This window comes from Gadus morhua, chromosome 4, assembly GCF_902167405.1.
Source record: "Gadus morhua chromosome 4, gadMor3.0, whole genome shotgun sequence".
Lineage (NCBI taxonomy): Eukaryota > Metazoa > Chordata > Actinopteri > Gadiformes > Gadidae > Gadus > Gadus morhua.
The window spans coordinates 43,640,502-43,658,001 of NC_044051.1; the positions used below are offsets into that span (position 1 = coordinate 43,640,502).

The following is a 17,500-nucleotide window of genomic DNA, read 5'->3' on the forward strand; positions in this document are numbered from 1 at the left end:
TCCTGCAGATAGTGCTCCTACTCGCCTTGCTAACTAACAACTTTAGCTGGAGTAAAAAAGAGGAGATTGAATTTTACCGTACAACATGAAAGCACGCTCGCTCAGGCAGCTGCGCGCTCACCTCACCAATGTACACAAGACGCGTTGTTTGAGCATGTTGTGCCTGTTTTTCTTTAGGTCCCAGGCCATGTTAATTTGTTATACTGTAGACTCTAACGGTGAGACCATACTGCTCAGCACCCACGTGTTAGTCACTGCTCACGAGCGCAGCACATTGGGAGTTAGTTATTTATTTTACATTTTACATTGCACTAATTTTTGACTGTAAATGTATTCTAAAACACTCGAAGGTTCTGCATTCAATTCACATATTCGTCAAAAGTGTTTAAAGTATATTTAAGGTATCAAAAACTACGTTTTATATGCTTTTTTTTTTTTAATCGGCCGATTAAATCGTAATCGTAATTTTTCTCTGAAAATAATCGGCATCGGCACTCAAAAATCAATATCGGTCGGGCCCTACTATCAACTACTGCATATTATATTATATATCTATCAACTACTGTATATTATATTATATATCTACTATCGACTACGGCATATTATATTATATATCTACTTTTACTACTGCATATTATATTATATATCTACTATAAACTACTGTATATTATTATATATACTATTAACTACTGCAGATGTAATATTATATACACTAAAACTACTACAGCTATAATATTATATATTATAAACTACTACATCTTCAATATTATATACACTATAAACTACTACAGCTTCAATATTATATCCACTATAAACTACTACAGCTTTAATGTTATATATACTAAAACTACTACAGCATTAATATTATATATTATAAACTACTACAGCTTTAATATTATATACAATATAAACTACTACAGCTTCAATATTATATACTATAAACTACTACAGCTTTAAATATACAGAGTATACATAATATACTATAATGTATATAGATTATATTATAATGTATATATTTTACATTTTAATGTATATATTATAAATTATAATGTATCTATAGTATTTTATAATGTATCTATAGTATTTTATAATGTATATATAGTGTATTCTAATGTTACTCCACCTGGTTGAGTACAGAGAGTGTCTCTCCTTCTCTGACGGTCAGTTCGTTGTTTCCTGGTTCAGCTTCAAAGTCGTACAAAACCTGAACCTGCAGAACAACATTAGTTAGTCTTAGTTACACCTTCTGAAAGTTAGTTAGTGTTAATCGATCTAGACTTGGGCACGGTACAGATGGCCTATTGTGAGTGTGCCCTTAGTTACACTTACAAACACACACAGACAGATAACCTGTTTAAGGGTTAGGGTAACCCTAACCCTAACCCTTACAAACACATGCAGACAGATAACCTGTTTAAGGCCTAAAAATATGAAACTAAGGCAAAATATATCTGGCTCTCCCTCTCTCTCTCTCTCTCTCTCTCTCTCTCTCTCTCTCTCTCTCTCTCTCTCTCTCTCTCTCTCTCTCTCTCTCTCTCTCTCTCTCTCTCTCTCTCTCTCTCTCTCTCTCTCTCTCTCTCCCTCTCCCTCTCCCTCTCTCCCTCTCTCCCTCCCTCCCTCTCTCCCTCTCTCTCTCTCTCTCTCTCTCTCTCTCTCTCTCTCTCTCTGTGACAAAAAGAGTTCAGGAGGAAAAGTTTGCACATCCTGGGGTCTCTCCAAGACTCCCACACACACACACACACACACACACACACACACACACACACACACACACACACACACACACACACACACACACACACACACACACACACACACACACACACACACACACACACACACATCCTGTCAGCTGACATATGCACTTATCTACTCCACATTAAATAGTATGTATTACTGAATATAGTTACACCAATACTATATATACTACACTATAAGATAGTTACTGTTACAGTTCTCGACTTTATACACAGGTTATGAAGTTATATTTCATTACCTTTTCAACTAGCACTATTGTTTATTAGTAACTAGTGATTGTGGTTGTAAACATATAACAACTAGTACCACAGTGCATCAGTCAGTCTGTGTGTAAACACATAACTAGTACTGTAGTGCATAAGTGAGTCTAACACTATCTAGTGGTACTATAGTCATCAGTGAGTCTAACACTAACTAGTAGTACTATAGTCATCAGTGAGTCTAACACTAACTAGTAGTACTATAGTCATCAGTGAGTCTGTTAACAGTAACTAGTACTATAGTCATCAGTGAGTCTAAAACTAACTAGTAGTACTATAGTCATCAGTGAGTCTAACACTAACTAGTACTATAGTCATCAGTGAGTCTAACCTACTATAGTCATCAGTGAGTCTGTTAACACTAACTAGTAGGCTACTATAGTCATCAGTGAGTAAACACGGCAGTCTTACCTTCGCTGCCATGGTGCCTCCACACCTGCAAAGGTAGGCACTGCGTCTGCAGACAGATCCGCACCATGCAGACCAGTACACGACCAGTGCAAGTCCAGTGCAACCAGTACAGGACAGACGGACCAGACCTACACGGCCAGTACAACCAGTTGGGTCATGGAGCTGCTCTCTGAACTTAAGGTCCGGGTTGTAGACTCCGTCGTACTTTATTCTGCTCCACCGAGTTTTCTCTACTCTCTACTTTACTTCCCAGAGTTGTCCCGGGGAGCAGCAGGAGGTGGAGCGGGAGGGAGGGAGCAGCCCGACACGGAAGCAGAGGGAGGAGCCAGGGGGCGTCGCCCGGCCGCCGCTACCCTCCGGCCGCGCTCTGTGTTCGGGTACAACTCTCCCCGTCACTCGCCGTCGGCTCCGGATGCTTAACTGATCAAAACTGTTTCAATCTGAAAACCCTGTTGCTTTTACCATTATACAACTATTAACCTGTTGGTAGTAACATTGTAAACATTAATGTGTTGGTTGTAATATGTTAACCTGATGGTTCTAACACTGTTAAACATGTTACCCTGATGGTGTTAATGTTCAACTATAACCTGGTGGTCGGACGGTTCAGTCAGCCTCGTGCCTCGGGATATTAATTTCACTAATGAATAATAAATAATAAACCAGAATATCCAGTTCAATATTTCGCCTTGCAGCCTCAAGCTTGACTCTCATTAGAATATTATTACATTAAGTATTTTTACTTTGTGTTTTTTAAGTTGAAGCGAGTTTAAATGCAACCAGCTGTTCCATTTACTTATATCTATATAGTCCTATTGCTAGGTTAAACATTGGTTAAATTTCTATACTAATAGCTCTATACAGGACTTTATGTAGGCTATCCTCTATCTCTTTATAGCCCTATCTATTTCTATAGCTGCAGCTCTACATAGAACTGACAGTAGGCCTGTTTCAGGTGTGATGGCACTTCTAAAAAATAAATATATAAATATATATAATATATATCATATTATATATGATATATATTAAAGTGTTCATTTACGCGTTATGATGACCATGGGACATTTCACAGCTCCTCAGCTCAACACCGCCCCCATCAGTGGAGAGGGAGACACGCATGTAGAAACCACAGGTCAAACCTCAGGTAGGAGAAGTAAAAACCACCGGTAAGACCCAAGTGAGACCCCAGGTGAAACCACAGCTAGTACTTAATATTGCACTTTTTGATTTGTATATTATGAATTTTGTTATTTACCTATAATATTGGGCTTAATTTCTATCCTGCTTTGGCAATGTAAACGTTGGTTTACATTGCCAATAAAGCTCTTATGAATTAAAATTGCAGTTTTTTTTAGAAAAGGTACTCGAATCAGGATCGCTTTTAACTCACTTTATTTGGTAAAGGTTTGGTCTAGTCTCTATGAAGCAAAAGGAGGGGAATTGTATAGGCACGAGTGGAGATACACTTAGTAAGGCATCTGAAGGATGCATTACCTGGAGCATTCTGGCCCCCTGGGCTATGTGTTGTGACTTTAATACAACACATGCCTTTTACTGGGCAGGCGTGGACTCAGTTATGTGCTCTGATTGGCTAAGCATTGTGCTGAACTCCTGCCTCCTGGATACCCAACGTGTATTCTGTGCTGATACCTTGTGGCTATGCGTTGGCATTGCAACCGGGTTTGTGGCTTGGTGCTGACCTCTTGTGGCTATGTGCGGGAACTACACTTGTTTCTGTGGCCTTGAGCGTCTGAGTTTCTAAAATACGAATGGCTTCTTGTATGAACTGGACGCATCCCTACGCTCAGGATCCCACCCTAGGATGAGAAAGAAGCTTCCCTAATCGCCATGGACACATGTGGCCTGTTGGTATGAATTTGTAAATTGTGTCACAAAATTAATTGATTTGAATTGAGAGGGAGAGTGAGGAAGAGAGAGAGAGAGAGAGAGAGAGAGAGAGAGAGAGAGAGAGAGAGAGAGAGAGAGAGAGAGAGAGAGAGAGAGAGAGAGAGAGAGAGAGAGAGAGAGAGAGAGAGAGAGAGAGAGAGAGAGAGAGGACGATTAGTAGTAATATTATATATTATGTTACCTCCAGTTATTAAAGATTATTTTTTTATATTATGTTACATATTATATTATTAATAAATGATAGCATTATGGTTGTTATTTTAGAGAGAGAGAGAGAGACAGAGACAGAGAGAGAGAGAGAGAGAGAGAGAGAGAGAGAGAGAGAGAGAGAGAGAGAGAGAGAGAGAGAGAGAGAGGACGATTAGTAGTAATATTATATATTATGTTACCTCCAGTTATTAAAGATTATTTTTTTATATTATGTTACATATTACATTATTAATAAATGATAGCATTATGGTTGTTATTTTAGAGAGAGAGAGAGACAGAGACAGAGGGAGAGAGGAGATACATAGGTAGGGCTGAGATAAGGTAAGGCTGAGATAATGTACGAAACGCTGAACTGCAGCATTGTACCGTGATCTCGACCATAAATCAATAAAAGTGATCATAAACCAATAAGTATAAAGATATAAGAGGAGGCTCCCGTAGCATAACTATTGCACAATGTTATGGAGAATGGCTGAAGATTCAGAAAGCACCTTCAAAAATGATATTATATAGCCTATACTATAGTAGATCTACTATATATCTATTATATATAGCCTATACTGAAGTATATCTACTATATATATTATATAGCCTATACTGGAGTATATCTACTATATATCTATTAAATATAGCCTATACTGAAGTATATCTACTATATATATTATATAGCCTATACTGGAGTATATCTACTATATATCTATTATATATAGCCTATACTGAAGTATATCTACTATATATATTATATAGCCTATAATGGAGTATATCTACTATGTATCTATTATATATAGCCTATACTGAAGTATATCTACTATATATATATTATATATAGCCTATACTGGAGTATATCTACTATATATCTATTATATATAGCCTATACTGGAGTATATCTACTATATATCTATTATATATAGCCTATACTGAAGTATATCTACTATATATCTATTATATATAGCCTGTACTGGAGTATATCTGCTATATATCTATTATATATAGCCTATACTGTAGTATATCTACTATATATCTATTATATATAGCCTATACTGGAGTATATCTACTATATATCTATTATATATAGCCTATACTGAAGTATATCTACTATATATCTATTATATATAGCCTATACTGAAGTATATCTACTATATATCTATTATATATAGCCTATACTGAAGTATATCTACTATATATCTATTATATATAGCCTATACTGAAGTATATCTACTATATATATTATATAGCCTATACTGAAGTATATCTACTATATATCTATTATATATAGCCTATACTGTAGTATATCTACTATATATCTATTATATATAGCCTATACTGGAGTATATCTGCTATACATCTATTATATATAGCCTATATACTGTAGTATATCTACTATATATCTATTATATATAGCCTATACTGGAGTATATCTACTATATATCTATTATATATAGCCTATACTGGAGTATATCTACTATATATCTATTATATATAGCCTATACTGGCGTATATCTACTATATATCTATTATATATAGCCTATACTGGAGTATATCTACTATATATCTATTATATATAGCCTATACTGGCGTATATCTACTATATATCTATTATATATAGCCTATACTGGAGTATATCTGCTATATATCTATTATATATAGCCTATACTGTAGTATATCTACTATATATCTATTATATATAGCCTATACTGAAGTATATCTACTATATAGCTATTATATATGGTAGATATACTGGGGGGCTGGTCTGGTCCAGCCTGCCCTCCAGTCCTCAGAGCCTCAGAGCTGGTCTATACTGTAGTATATCTACTATATATCTATTATATATAGTAGATATACTGGGGGGCTGGTCTGGTCCAGCCTGCCCTCCAGTCCTCAGAGCCTCAGGGATGGTCTATACTGTAGTATATCTACTATATATCTATTATATATAGTAGATATACTGGGGGGCTGGTCTGGTCCCAGCGCCCTACAGTCCTCAGAGACTCAGAGCTGGTCTAATCAGCCGTCATCAGGGAGATAAGATAGTCCAGGTGTGCGTGTGGTTGATACGTGTTTATGGCCGCTGTCCCTGTACTGTACCACAGGCTGAACCCACTGGGGCCACGGCTGGCCTGTAAGACCTGGCTCTTCTTGATGAAAGGTTCTGAATGTGTAAAGGCTCTTCCTGTGTCAAGGCTTTTATTGTGTAAAGGCTCTTATTGTATCAAGGCTCTTATTCTGTAAAGACTCTTATTGTGTAAAGCCTCTTATTGTGTAAAGGCTCTTATTGTGTTAAGGCTCTTATTGTGTGTAGGCTCTTATGTGTAGAGGCTCTTATTGTGTAATGGCTCTTGTTGTGTATAGGCTCTTATTTTGTAAAAGCTCTTATGTTTAGAGGCTTTAATTTGTAGAGGCTCTTTTTGGGTAAAGGCTCTTATTGTGTAAAGGCTCTTATTGTGTAGAGGCTCTTATTGTGTAGAGAGACCAAAGGCGTTTGTGTTGTGATGTAACACTCCAGCGTGTCCTCTGATAACAGCTGAAGATAAAAAGAGGAGGAGCACTGAGCCTGAGACAGACGGACAGACAGACGGAGAGAGAGACAGAGACAGACAGACAGAGAGACAGACAGAGAGACAACCGGACAGAGAGACAGAGAGACAGACAGACAGACAGACAGACAGACAGACAGACAGACAGACAGACAGACAGACAGACAGACGGAGACACCATGCAGACCATCATGACTCAGAACGGGTGTGAGACGACGGGGCCGGTGAAGGCACAGGTGACAGGTGAGTACTGTTAGTACTACTAGATTAGTGGTAGTACTATGAGTACTGTTAGTACTGTTAGTACTACTAGATTAGGGTTAGTACTATGAGTACTGTTAGTACTACTAGATTAGGGTTAGTACTATGAGTACTGTTAGTACTGTTAGTACTACTAGATTAGGGTTAGTACTATGAGTACTGTTAGTACTACTAGATTAGGGTTAGCACTATGAGTACTGTTAGTACTACTAGATTAGGGTTAGTACTATGAGTACTGTTAGTACTGTTAGTACTACTAGATTAGGGTTAGTACTATGAGTACTGTTAGTACTACTAGATTAGTGGTAGTACTATGAGTACTGTTAGTACTGTTAGTATTACTAGATTAGGGTTAGTACTATGAGTACTGTTAGTACTGTTAGTACTACTAGATTAGGGTTAGTACTATGAGTACTGTTAGTGCTACTAGATTAGTGGTAGTAATATGAGTAATGTTAGTACTGTTAGTACTACTAGATTAGGGTTAGTACTATGAGTACTGTTAGTACTGTTAGTACTACTAGATTAGGGTTAGTACTATGAGTAATGTTAGTACTGTTAGTACTACTAGATTAGTGTTAGTACTATGAGTACTGTTAGTCCTGTTGGATTAGTATTAGTACCAAAAGTACTGTTAGTACTGTTTTATTAGTATTTATGCTATGAGTACTTAGTATTAGTTATATTAGTACTATTGAATTAGTATTGGTGTTTTAGGATTAGTATCATAACTAGAGCTACATAGAGTACTGAAGATAAGGATATCAAGGTCTCTCTCTCTCCAGGTGTAGTGCATATCAAGGTCTCTCTCTCTCTCCAGGTGTAGTGTATATCAAGGTCTCTCTCTCTCCAGGTGTAGTGTATATCAAGGTCTCTCTCACTCCAGGTGTAGTGTATATCAAGGTCTCTCTCTCCAGGTGTAGTGTATATCAAGGTCTCTCTCTCCAGGTGTAGTGTATATCAAGGTCTCACTCTCTCTCCAGGTGTAGTGTATATCAAGGTCTCTCTCTCTCCAGCTGTAGTGTATATCAAGGTCTCTCTCTCTCCAGGTGTAGTGTATATCAAGGTCTCTCTCTCTCTCTCCAGGTGTAGTGTATATCAAGGTCTCTCTCTCTCTCCAGGTGTAGTGTATATCAAGGTCTCTCTCTCTCCAGGTGTAGTGTATATCAAGGTCTCTCTCTCTCCAGGTGTAGTGTATATCAAGGTCTCTCTCTCTCTCTCCAGGTGTAGTTTATATCAAGGTCTCTCTCTCTCTCCAGGTGTAGTGTATATCAAGGTCTCTCTCCCCAGGTGTAGTATATATCAAGGTCTCTCTCCCCAGGTGTAGTGTGTATCAAGGTCTCTCTCTCTCCAGGTGTAGTGTGTATCAAGGTCTCTCTCCCCAGGTGTAGTGTATATCAAGGTCTCTCTCTCTCCAGGTGTAGTGTATATCAAGGTCTCTCTCTCCAGGTGTAGTGTATATCAAGGTCTCTCTCTCTCCAGGTGTAGTGTATATCAAGGTCTCTCTCTCTCCAGGTGTAGTGTATATCAAGGTCTCTCTCTCTCTCCAGGTGTAGTGTGTATCAAGGTCTCTCTCTCTCCAGGTGTAGTGTATATCAAGGTCTCTCTCTCTCCAGGTGTAGTGTGTATCAAGGTCTCTCTCTCTCCAGGTGTAGTGTATATCAAGGTCTCTCTCCCCAGGTGTAGTGTATATCAAGGTCTCTCTCCCCAGGTGCTCTCCCCATGTGGCTGAAAGGCACCCTGCTGAGGAACGGTCCGGGCTGCTTCTCTGTTGGAGACTCTTCTTACAACCACTGGTTTGATGGGATGTCCCTGATACACAGCTTCACCTTCAGCAAGGGTACACACACTCACACACTCACTCACACACACACTCACACACTAACACACACACACACACTCACACACACACACACTTACTCACACGCACACACACACACACACACACACACACACACACACTTACTTACTCTCACACACACACACACACACACACACACACACACACACACACACACACACACACACACACACACTTACTCACACACACACTCACACACACACACTCACTCACACACACTTACTCACTCACACTCTCTCACACACACACACACACACACACACTCACTCACTCACTCACTCACTCACTCACTCACTCACTCACTCACTCACTCAAACACACACACACAGGTTCTGGTTCTACAGGTCAGGTCTGATCGTGGTCGGTCTGGTTCTGATTCTGCAGGTGAAGTGGTCTACAGGAGCAAGTTTCTGAAGAGTGAAACTCACAAGAGGAACATGGCGGCCAATCGTATTGTTGTGTCCGAGTTTGGAACCATGATCTACCCTGACCCTTGTAAGAACATTTTCTCTAGGTAAACCCCGCCCACATACACACACACACATGCACACTTACACACACACACACACACACACGCACATGCACACACAGACGCACACACACACACAGACGCACACACGGACAAACAGACACACACACGAACACTAGCACACACAAATACACACACACTCCCACACACAGCACCCAAACCAGAGCTCCCCCTGACCTCTGACCCCTGACCTCTGACCTCTGACCCCAGGGCCTTCACCCACCTGCGTAACGCCATCCCGGACTTCACGGACAACAACCTGATCAACGTGATCCGCTATGGGGACCAGTACTACGCCGCCTCCGAGGTCAACTACATCAACCAGATCGATCCTGCCACCCTGGACACGCTGGGCAGGGTAACACCTAGCGTTCCCCCCCATCCAGGTCCTAGTGTGGACAGAACTAGAGTGACTCCTGATCCAGGTCCTAGTGTGAACAGAACTAGAGTGACTCCTGATCCAGGTCTAATGTGAACAGAACTAGAGGGACTCCTGATCCAGGTCCTAGTGTGGACAGAACTAGAGTGACTCCTGATCCAGGTCTAGTGTGAACAGAACTAGAGTGACTCCTGATCCAGGTCTAGTGTGGACAGAACTAGAGTGACTCCTGATCCAGGTCCTAGTGTGAACAGAACTAGAGTGACTCCTGATCCAGGTCTAGTGTGGACAGAACAGAACTAGAGTGACTCCTGATCCAGGTCTAGTGTGGACAGAACAGAACTAGAGTGACTCCTGATCCAGGTCCTACTGTGAACAGAACTAGAGTGACTCCTGATCCAGGTCCTAGTGTGGACAGAACTAGAGGGACTCCTGATCCAGGTCCTAGTGTGGACAGAACTAGAGTGACTCCTGATCCAGGTCTAGTGTGGACAGAACAGAACTAGAGTGACTCCTGATCCAGGTCTAGTGTGGACAGAACAGAACTAGAGTGACTCCTGATCCAGGTCCTAGTGTGAACAGAAGTAGAGTGACTCCTGATCCAGGTCCTAGTGTTGACAGAACAGAACTACAGTGACTCTTGATCCAGGTCTAGTGTGGACAGAAGTAGAGTGACTCCTGATCCAGGTCCTAGTGTTGACAGAACTAGAGTGACTCCTGATCCAGGTCCTAGTGTTGACAGAACAGAACTAGAGGGACTTTATTTCTGATCCATGTTCCAGTTTGAGTGAGAGATCATGTGATACAGATGCATTCTAGTGCGACTAGAACAGGTGTGACTGAGTTTGCATGTAATCCAGACTAACTACAGGGACCACATCGCTCTGAACCTGGCCACGGCCCACCCCCACTACGACGACGAGGGGAACACCTACAACATGGGGACCGCCATCCTGGGCTGGACCACTCCCCGATACGTCATCTTCAAGGTCCCCGCTCAGACCACCGGTAGGTCAGCCCACACCCTGTAGAGACTACACACCCTGTAGAGACTACACACCCTCTAGAGACTACACACCCTCTAGAGACTACACACCCTGTAGAGACTACACACCCTGTAGAGACTACACACCCTCTAGAGACTACACACCCTGTAGAGACTACACACCCTCTAGAGACTACACACCCTCTAGAGACTACACACCCTCTAGAGACCACACACCCTCTAGAGACCACACACCCCCTAGAGACTACACACCCTCTAGAGACTACACACCCTGTAGAGACAACACACCCTGTAGAGACTACACACCCTCTAGAGACTACACACCCTCTAGAGACTACACACCCTGTAGAGACCACACACCCTGTAGAGACCACACACCCTCTAGAGACTACACACCCTGTAGAGACTACACACCCTGTAGAGACTACACACCCTCTAGAGACTACACACCCTGTAGAGACTACACACCCTCTAGAGACTACACACCCTCTAGAGACTACACACCCTGTAGAGACTACACACCCTGTAGAGACTACACACCCTCTAGAGATTACACACCCTCTAGAGACCACATACCCTGTAGAGACTACACACCCTGTAGAGACTACACACCCTCTAGAGACTACACACCCTCTAGAGACTACACACCCTGTAGAGACTACACACCCTCTAGAGACTACACACCCTGTAGAGACTACACACCCTGTAGAGACTACACACCCTCTAGAGACTACACACCCTGTAGAGACTACACACCCTGTAGAGACTACACACCCTCTAGAGACTACACACCCTCTAGAGACTACACACCCTCTAGAGACCACACACCCTGTAGAGACTACACACCCTGTAGAGACTACACACCCTCTAGAGACTACACACCCTGTAGAGACTACACACCCTCTAGAGACTACACACCCTCTAGAGACTACACACCCTCTAGAGACCACACACCCTCTAGAGACCACACACCCCCTAGAGACTACACACCCTCTAGAGACTACACACCCTGTAGAGACAACACACCCTGTAGAGACTACACACCCTCTAGAGACTACACACCCTCTAGAGACTACACACCCTGTAGAGACCACACACCCTGTAGAGACCACACACCCTCTAGAGACTACACACCCTGTAGAGACTACACACCCTGTAGAGACTACACACCCTCTAGAGACTACACACCCTGTAGAGACTACACACCCTCTAGAGACTACACACCCTCTAGAGACTACACACCCTGTAGAGACTACACACCCTGTAGAGACTACACACCCTCTAGAGACTACACACCCTCTAGAGACCACATACCCTGTAGAGACTACACACCCTGTAGAGACTACACACCCTCTAGAGACTACACACCCTCTAGAGACTACACACCCTGTAGAGACTACACACCCTCTAGAGACTACACACCCTGTAGAGACTACACACCCTGTAGAGACTACACACCCTCTAGAGACTACACACCCTGTAGAGACTACACACCCTCTAGAGACTACACACCCTCTAGAGACTACACACCCTCTAGAGACTACACACCCTCTAGAGACCACACACCCTGTAGAGACTACACACCCTGTAGAGACTACACACCCTCTAGAGACTACACACCCTGTAGAGACTACACACCCTGTAGAGACTACACACCCTCTAGAGACTACACACCCTCTAGAGACTACACACCCTCTAGAGACTACACACCCTCTAGAGACTACACACCCTCTAGAGACTACACACCCTGTAGAGACTACACACCCTGTAGAGACTACACACCCTCTAGAGACTACACACCCTGTAGAGACTACACACCCTGTAGAGACTACACACCCTCTAGAGACTACACACCCTGTAGAGACTACACACCCTGTAGAGACTACAAACCCTGTAGAGACTACACACCCTCTAGAGACTACACACCCTGTAGAGACTACACACCCTCTAGAGACTACACACCCTCTAGAGACTACACACCCTCTAGAGACTACACACCCTGTAGAGACTACACACCCTCTAGAGACTACACACCCTGTAGAGACTACACACCCTGTAGAGACTACACACCCTCTAGAGACTACACACCCTCTAGAGACTACACACCCCGCTCTAGGAACTACACACCCCGCTCTAAACTCTTCTCCCCCTCCCCCTGTGTACTGTGATGAACTCCCCCTGTGTACTGTGATGAACTCCCCCTGTGTACTGTGATGAACTCCCCCTGTGTACTGTGATGAACTCCCCCTGTGTACTGTGATGAACTCCCCCTGTGTACTGTGATGAACTCCCCCTGTGTACTGTGATGAACTCCCCCTGTGTACTGTGATGAACTCCCCCTGTGTACTGTGATGAACTCATCTCCTGCTCCCCAGAGGCGGCGCGGAGAAGGCCTCCCCTGGAGCAGCTGCAGAAGGTGTGCTCCATCCCCTGCCGCTCCAGCCTGGCTCCGGGGTACTTCCACAGCTTCGGGATGACGGGCCGCTACCTGGTGTTCGTGGAGCAGCCCTTCAAGCTGCACATCCCCCAGCTGGCCTCTGCCTACTTCAGGGGCGCCAATTGGGGCAGCTGCCTCAAGTTCCACCCGGACGACCAGGTGAGACCTGTCTCTCTCTCCACTGTCTCGAGGAGGAGACCTGTCTCTCTCTCCACTGTCTCCAGAGAGGAGACCTGTCTCTCTCTCCACAGTCGGATGGGAGACAGGGACAGGTCACGGTCATCTGTCAGATGGGTGGAGAGAGAGACAGGTCATGATCGTCTGTCAGATGGGTGGAGAGAGAGACAGGTCATGGTCGTCTGTCAGATGGGTGGAGAGAGAGACAGGTCATGTCATTTGTCAGACTGGTGGAGAGAGAGACAGGTCATGGTCGTCTGTCAGACAGGAGGAGAGAGAGACAGGTCATGATCGTCTTGTGAGGGGTGTGTATGACTAGAATCTGCAGTATAGTAAGGACCTGTCTCTCTCTCCACCTGTCTGTCAGACGGTCTTTCACCTGATCGACAGGCACACCGGGAAGGAGGTGGAGACGCGTTTCTACGGCGACGCCATGGTGGTGTTCCACCACATCAACGCGTATGAGGAGGGCGGGGTCGTGGTGGTGGACCTGATCAGCTACAGCGACAGCAACCTGTACCAGATGTTCTACCTGGACAACCTGAGGCAGGAGACCCCCGACTACGTGAAGACCAACCAGGGCTTTTCCCCGCCAACCTGCAAGAGGTTCTTGCTGCCGCTCAGTGTGGACAAGGTACCGGCTAGTGCCGACTAAATATTACTACTGCTACCGAAACTATTACTAGTACTACCTAACTATTACTACTGCTACCGAAACTATTACCACTACTACCTAAACTATTACTACTGCTACATAAACTAATACTACCACTACCTAAACTATTACTACTGCTACCTAAACTATTACTACTAATAACTAAACTATTACTACTCCCTAACCTATTACTTCTACTACGTAAACTATTAGTACTACTACCTAAACTAGTACTACTGCTTAAACTATTACTGCTACCTAAACTATAACTACTACTAACTAACCTATTACTACAACTAACTAAACTATTACTACTATTACCTAAACTATTACTAGTACAAACTAAACTATTACTACTACTACCTAACTATTACTACTACTAACTAAACTATTATTAATCCCTAAACTATTACTACTACTAACTAAACTATTACTACAACTTAAACTATTACTACTACTTCCTAAACTATTACTAATACTTCCTAAACTATTACTAATACTTCCTAAACTATTACTACTACCTAACCTATTACTACTACTACCTAAACTATTACTACTACCTAAACTATTACTGCTATACGTAAACTATTACTACAATACGTAAACTATTACTACTACCTAAACTATTACTACAATACGTAAACTATTACTACTACTAGTACAACGCCATCTACATACGACGTCACAGAAACCCTAATGAAAGGTTGTCACCTGGATCACAGGACGTTGCCACGGGAACCAACCTGTTGACGGACAGCCGAGCGGAGGCCCGCCTCCAGAAGGACGGCTCGGTGTTCTGCACCCCAGAGGTCCTGTTCCAAGGTGAGACCAGATTAGAGACCAGATTAGAGACCAGAGGTCCTGTTCCAGGGTGAGACCAGATTAGAGACCAGTGGTCCTGTTCCAAGGTGAGACCAGATTAGAGACCAGATTAGAGACCAGAGGTCCTGTTCCAAGGTGAGACCAGATTAGAGACCAGAGGTCCTGTTCCAAGGTGAGACCAGATTAGAGACCAGAGGTCCTGTTCCAAGGTGAGACCAGATTAGAGACCAGAGACTCTGTTCTAAGGGCAAGACCAGATTAGAGACCAGAGACTCAGTTCCAAGGTGAGACCAGATTAGAGACCAGAGCCTCTGTTCCAGGGGGATATTATATAGACACTGTTACAGGGTGAGACCAGAGAGCGGAGACTCTAAGATTAAGAAGATGTCCTCCCAGGTTACAGAGTCCCAATAGATTGAATCCAACCCTCTTACATAATGCTCCTTGATGTTTGAGTTGAACTGTTGAAAGGTTCTGTCAATTTTTATCTTTCCAGCCCTAGAGATGTTAGGGTATAAACTGTTTGAGAATGAGACTAACATGTTACATGACCCATCATGTTATTTACATGTTATTGAACCCACCCAGGTTTGGAGCTGCCAGCTATCAACTACAAGTTCAACGGGAAAAAATATCGCTACTTCTATGGCTCCAGGATGGAATGGTCTCCACACCCCAACAAGGTGAGGACCGAGGTTAGAAGTTAGAGGTCAGAGGTCAGAGGCTGAATGAGGTCAGAGGTCAGAGGCTGAATGAGGTTAGGGTTAGAGGCTGAATGAGGTTAGGGTTAGAGGCTGAATGAGGTCAGAGGTCAGAGGCTGAATGAGGTCAGAGGTCAGAGGCTGAATGAGGTTAGGGTTAGAGGCTGAATGAGGTCAGAGGTCAGAGGCTGAATGAGGTCAGAAGTTAGAGGTCAGAGGTCAGAGGCTGAATGAGGTTAGAGGTCAGAGGCTGAATGAGGTCAGAGGTTAGAGGTCAGAGGTCAGAGGCTGAATGAGGTCAGAGGTCAGAGGCTGAATGAGGTCAGAGGCTGAATGAGGTCAGAGGTTAGAGGCTGAATGAGGTCAGAGGCTGAATGAGGTCAGAGGTTAGAGGCTGAATGAGGTCAGAGGTTAGAGGTTAGAGGCTGAATGAGGTTAGGGTTAGAGGTTAGGGTGAGGGTTAGAGGTTAGAGGTTAGGGTTAGAGGTTAGAGGTTAGAGGCTGCAAGAGGTTCGGGTTAGAGGTTAGGGTGAGGGTTAGAGGTTAGAGGTTAGGGTTAGAGGTTAGAGGCTGCAAGAGGTTCGGGTTAGAGGTTAGGGTTCGGGTTAGAGGTTAGAGGTTAGGGTGAGGGTTAGAGGTTAGAGGTTAGGGTGAGGGTTAGAGGTTAGAGGTTAGAGGTTAGAGGTGACCTCTCTGTGGTTCCCGTCCAGCTGGCCAAGGTGGACTTGGAGACCGGGACTCACCTGGAGTGGGAGGAGGCCAACTGCTTCCCGTCGGAGCCCGTGTTTGTGGCCTCGCCGGACGCCGTCGCCGAGGACGACGGTAAGAACCAATGGAGGTCCCCGAGCCCACAGGAAACAGGAAGGAGCCCGGCTGACCCTCTCTCTCTCCAGGGGTGGTGCTGTCCTGCGTGGTCTCGGCGGACCCGGCCCTCTCCCCCTTCCTGCTGGTCCTGGACGCCCACACCTGGAAGGAGGTCGGCCGGGCGGCGGTCGACGCCCGCGTCCACATCGACCTCCACGGCCTCTTCATCCCCGCCGGCCCATAGCGCCGCACGCCGCCACCGGGGGCGCTGTTATACAGGATAGCTATAGATATTATATATTATATAAATATATCTATATACATGTTATGAGATATATATAGATATATACATATATAGAGATCTATTTATCTATATATATACTGTATATATATATATATATATATACATGCTATGTACTTTGTATTATATATATACTTTGATACCAAAAGATCACGTCAACATTTCAACATGGAGATAATAATAATAATAATAATAATAAATGAAATTTATATAGCGCTTGCCGCTTAATATGGTACTCTAAGACGCTTTACATATTGCCCTATCAAAACTATGTAAGACAGACTAGGAATAAAAGAAAAACAGAGGTTAAACATGAAGAATAAGGTGGGAGTTAGGTGGGGAAGGCTAGTGTGAAAAGGTATGTTTTGAGGGCAGATTTGAAAGAAGAGAGGGTTGGAGAGACTTTGATGTGGGAGGGGAATGAATTCCAAAGGGTGGGGGCAGCAACTGAGAAGGCCCGATCACCCCAAGTCCGTCGCTCAGTCC

General features: G+C 43.5%; 2 protein-coding genes across 3 annotated transcripts in view; one reads left to right on the forward strand and one right to left on the reverse strand.

Annotated features, from left to right (window-relative positions):
* LOC115541901 (sorting nexin-9) overlaps nucleotides 1-2,746 on the reverse strand; it is a 23,168-nt gene extending 20,422 nt beyond the window's left edge. For both annotated transcript variants that reach the window (XM_030353826.1, XM_030353825.1), the window contains exons 1-2: nucleotides 2,430-2,746; nucleotides 1,124-1,210 (exon numbers count right to left, since the gene is read on the reverse strand). In XM_030353826.1, the coding sequence (XP_030209686.1) occupies nucleotides 1,124-1,210; nucleotides 2,430-2,441 (99 nt within the window). In that variant the 5' untranslated portion in view covers nucleotides 2,442-2,746. The remainder of the gene's footprint in view (nucleotides 1-1,123; nucleotides 1,211-2,429) is intronic.
* A 4,356-nt stretch (nucleotides 2,747-7,102) lies between these two features.
* Nucleotides 7,103-17,384, forward strand: bco1l (beta-carotene oxygenase 1, like). The gene is made up of 11 exons (XM_030353026.1): nucleotides 7,103-7,324; nucleotides 9,054-9,182; nucleotides 9,588-9,717; nucleotides 9,943-10,090; nucleotides 10,972-11,119; nucleotides 13,493-13,713; nucleotides 14,099-14,365; nucleotides 15,109-15,208; nucleotides 15,797-15,891; nucleotides 16,620-16,731; nucleotides 16,803-17,384. The coding sequence occupies exons 1-11, from the start codon at nucleotides 7,261-7,263 to the stop codon at nucleotides 16,955-16,957; spliced, it is 1,569 nt and encodes a 522-aa protein (XP_030208886.1). The 5' UTR covers nucleotides 7,103-7,260; the 3' UTR covers nucleotides 16,958-17,384.
* The last annotated feature ends 116 nt before the right edge of the window (nucleotides 17,385-17,500 follow it).

Coding starts and splice junctions, on each gene's coding strand:
- bco1l (XM_030353026.1), top strand. CDS start 7,261: ATGCAGACCATCATGACTCAGAACGGGTGTGAGACGACGGGGCCGGTG. Junction 9,718..9,942: donor TGTAAGAACATTTTCTCTAG/GTAAACCCCGCC, acceptor CTCTGACCCCAG/GGCCTTCACCCACCTGCGTA. Junction 15,209..15,796: donor CCCAGAGGTCCTGTTCCAAG/GTGAGACCAGAT, acceptor GAACCCACCCAG/GTTTGGAGCTGCCAGCTATC.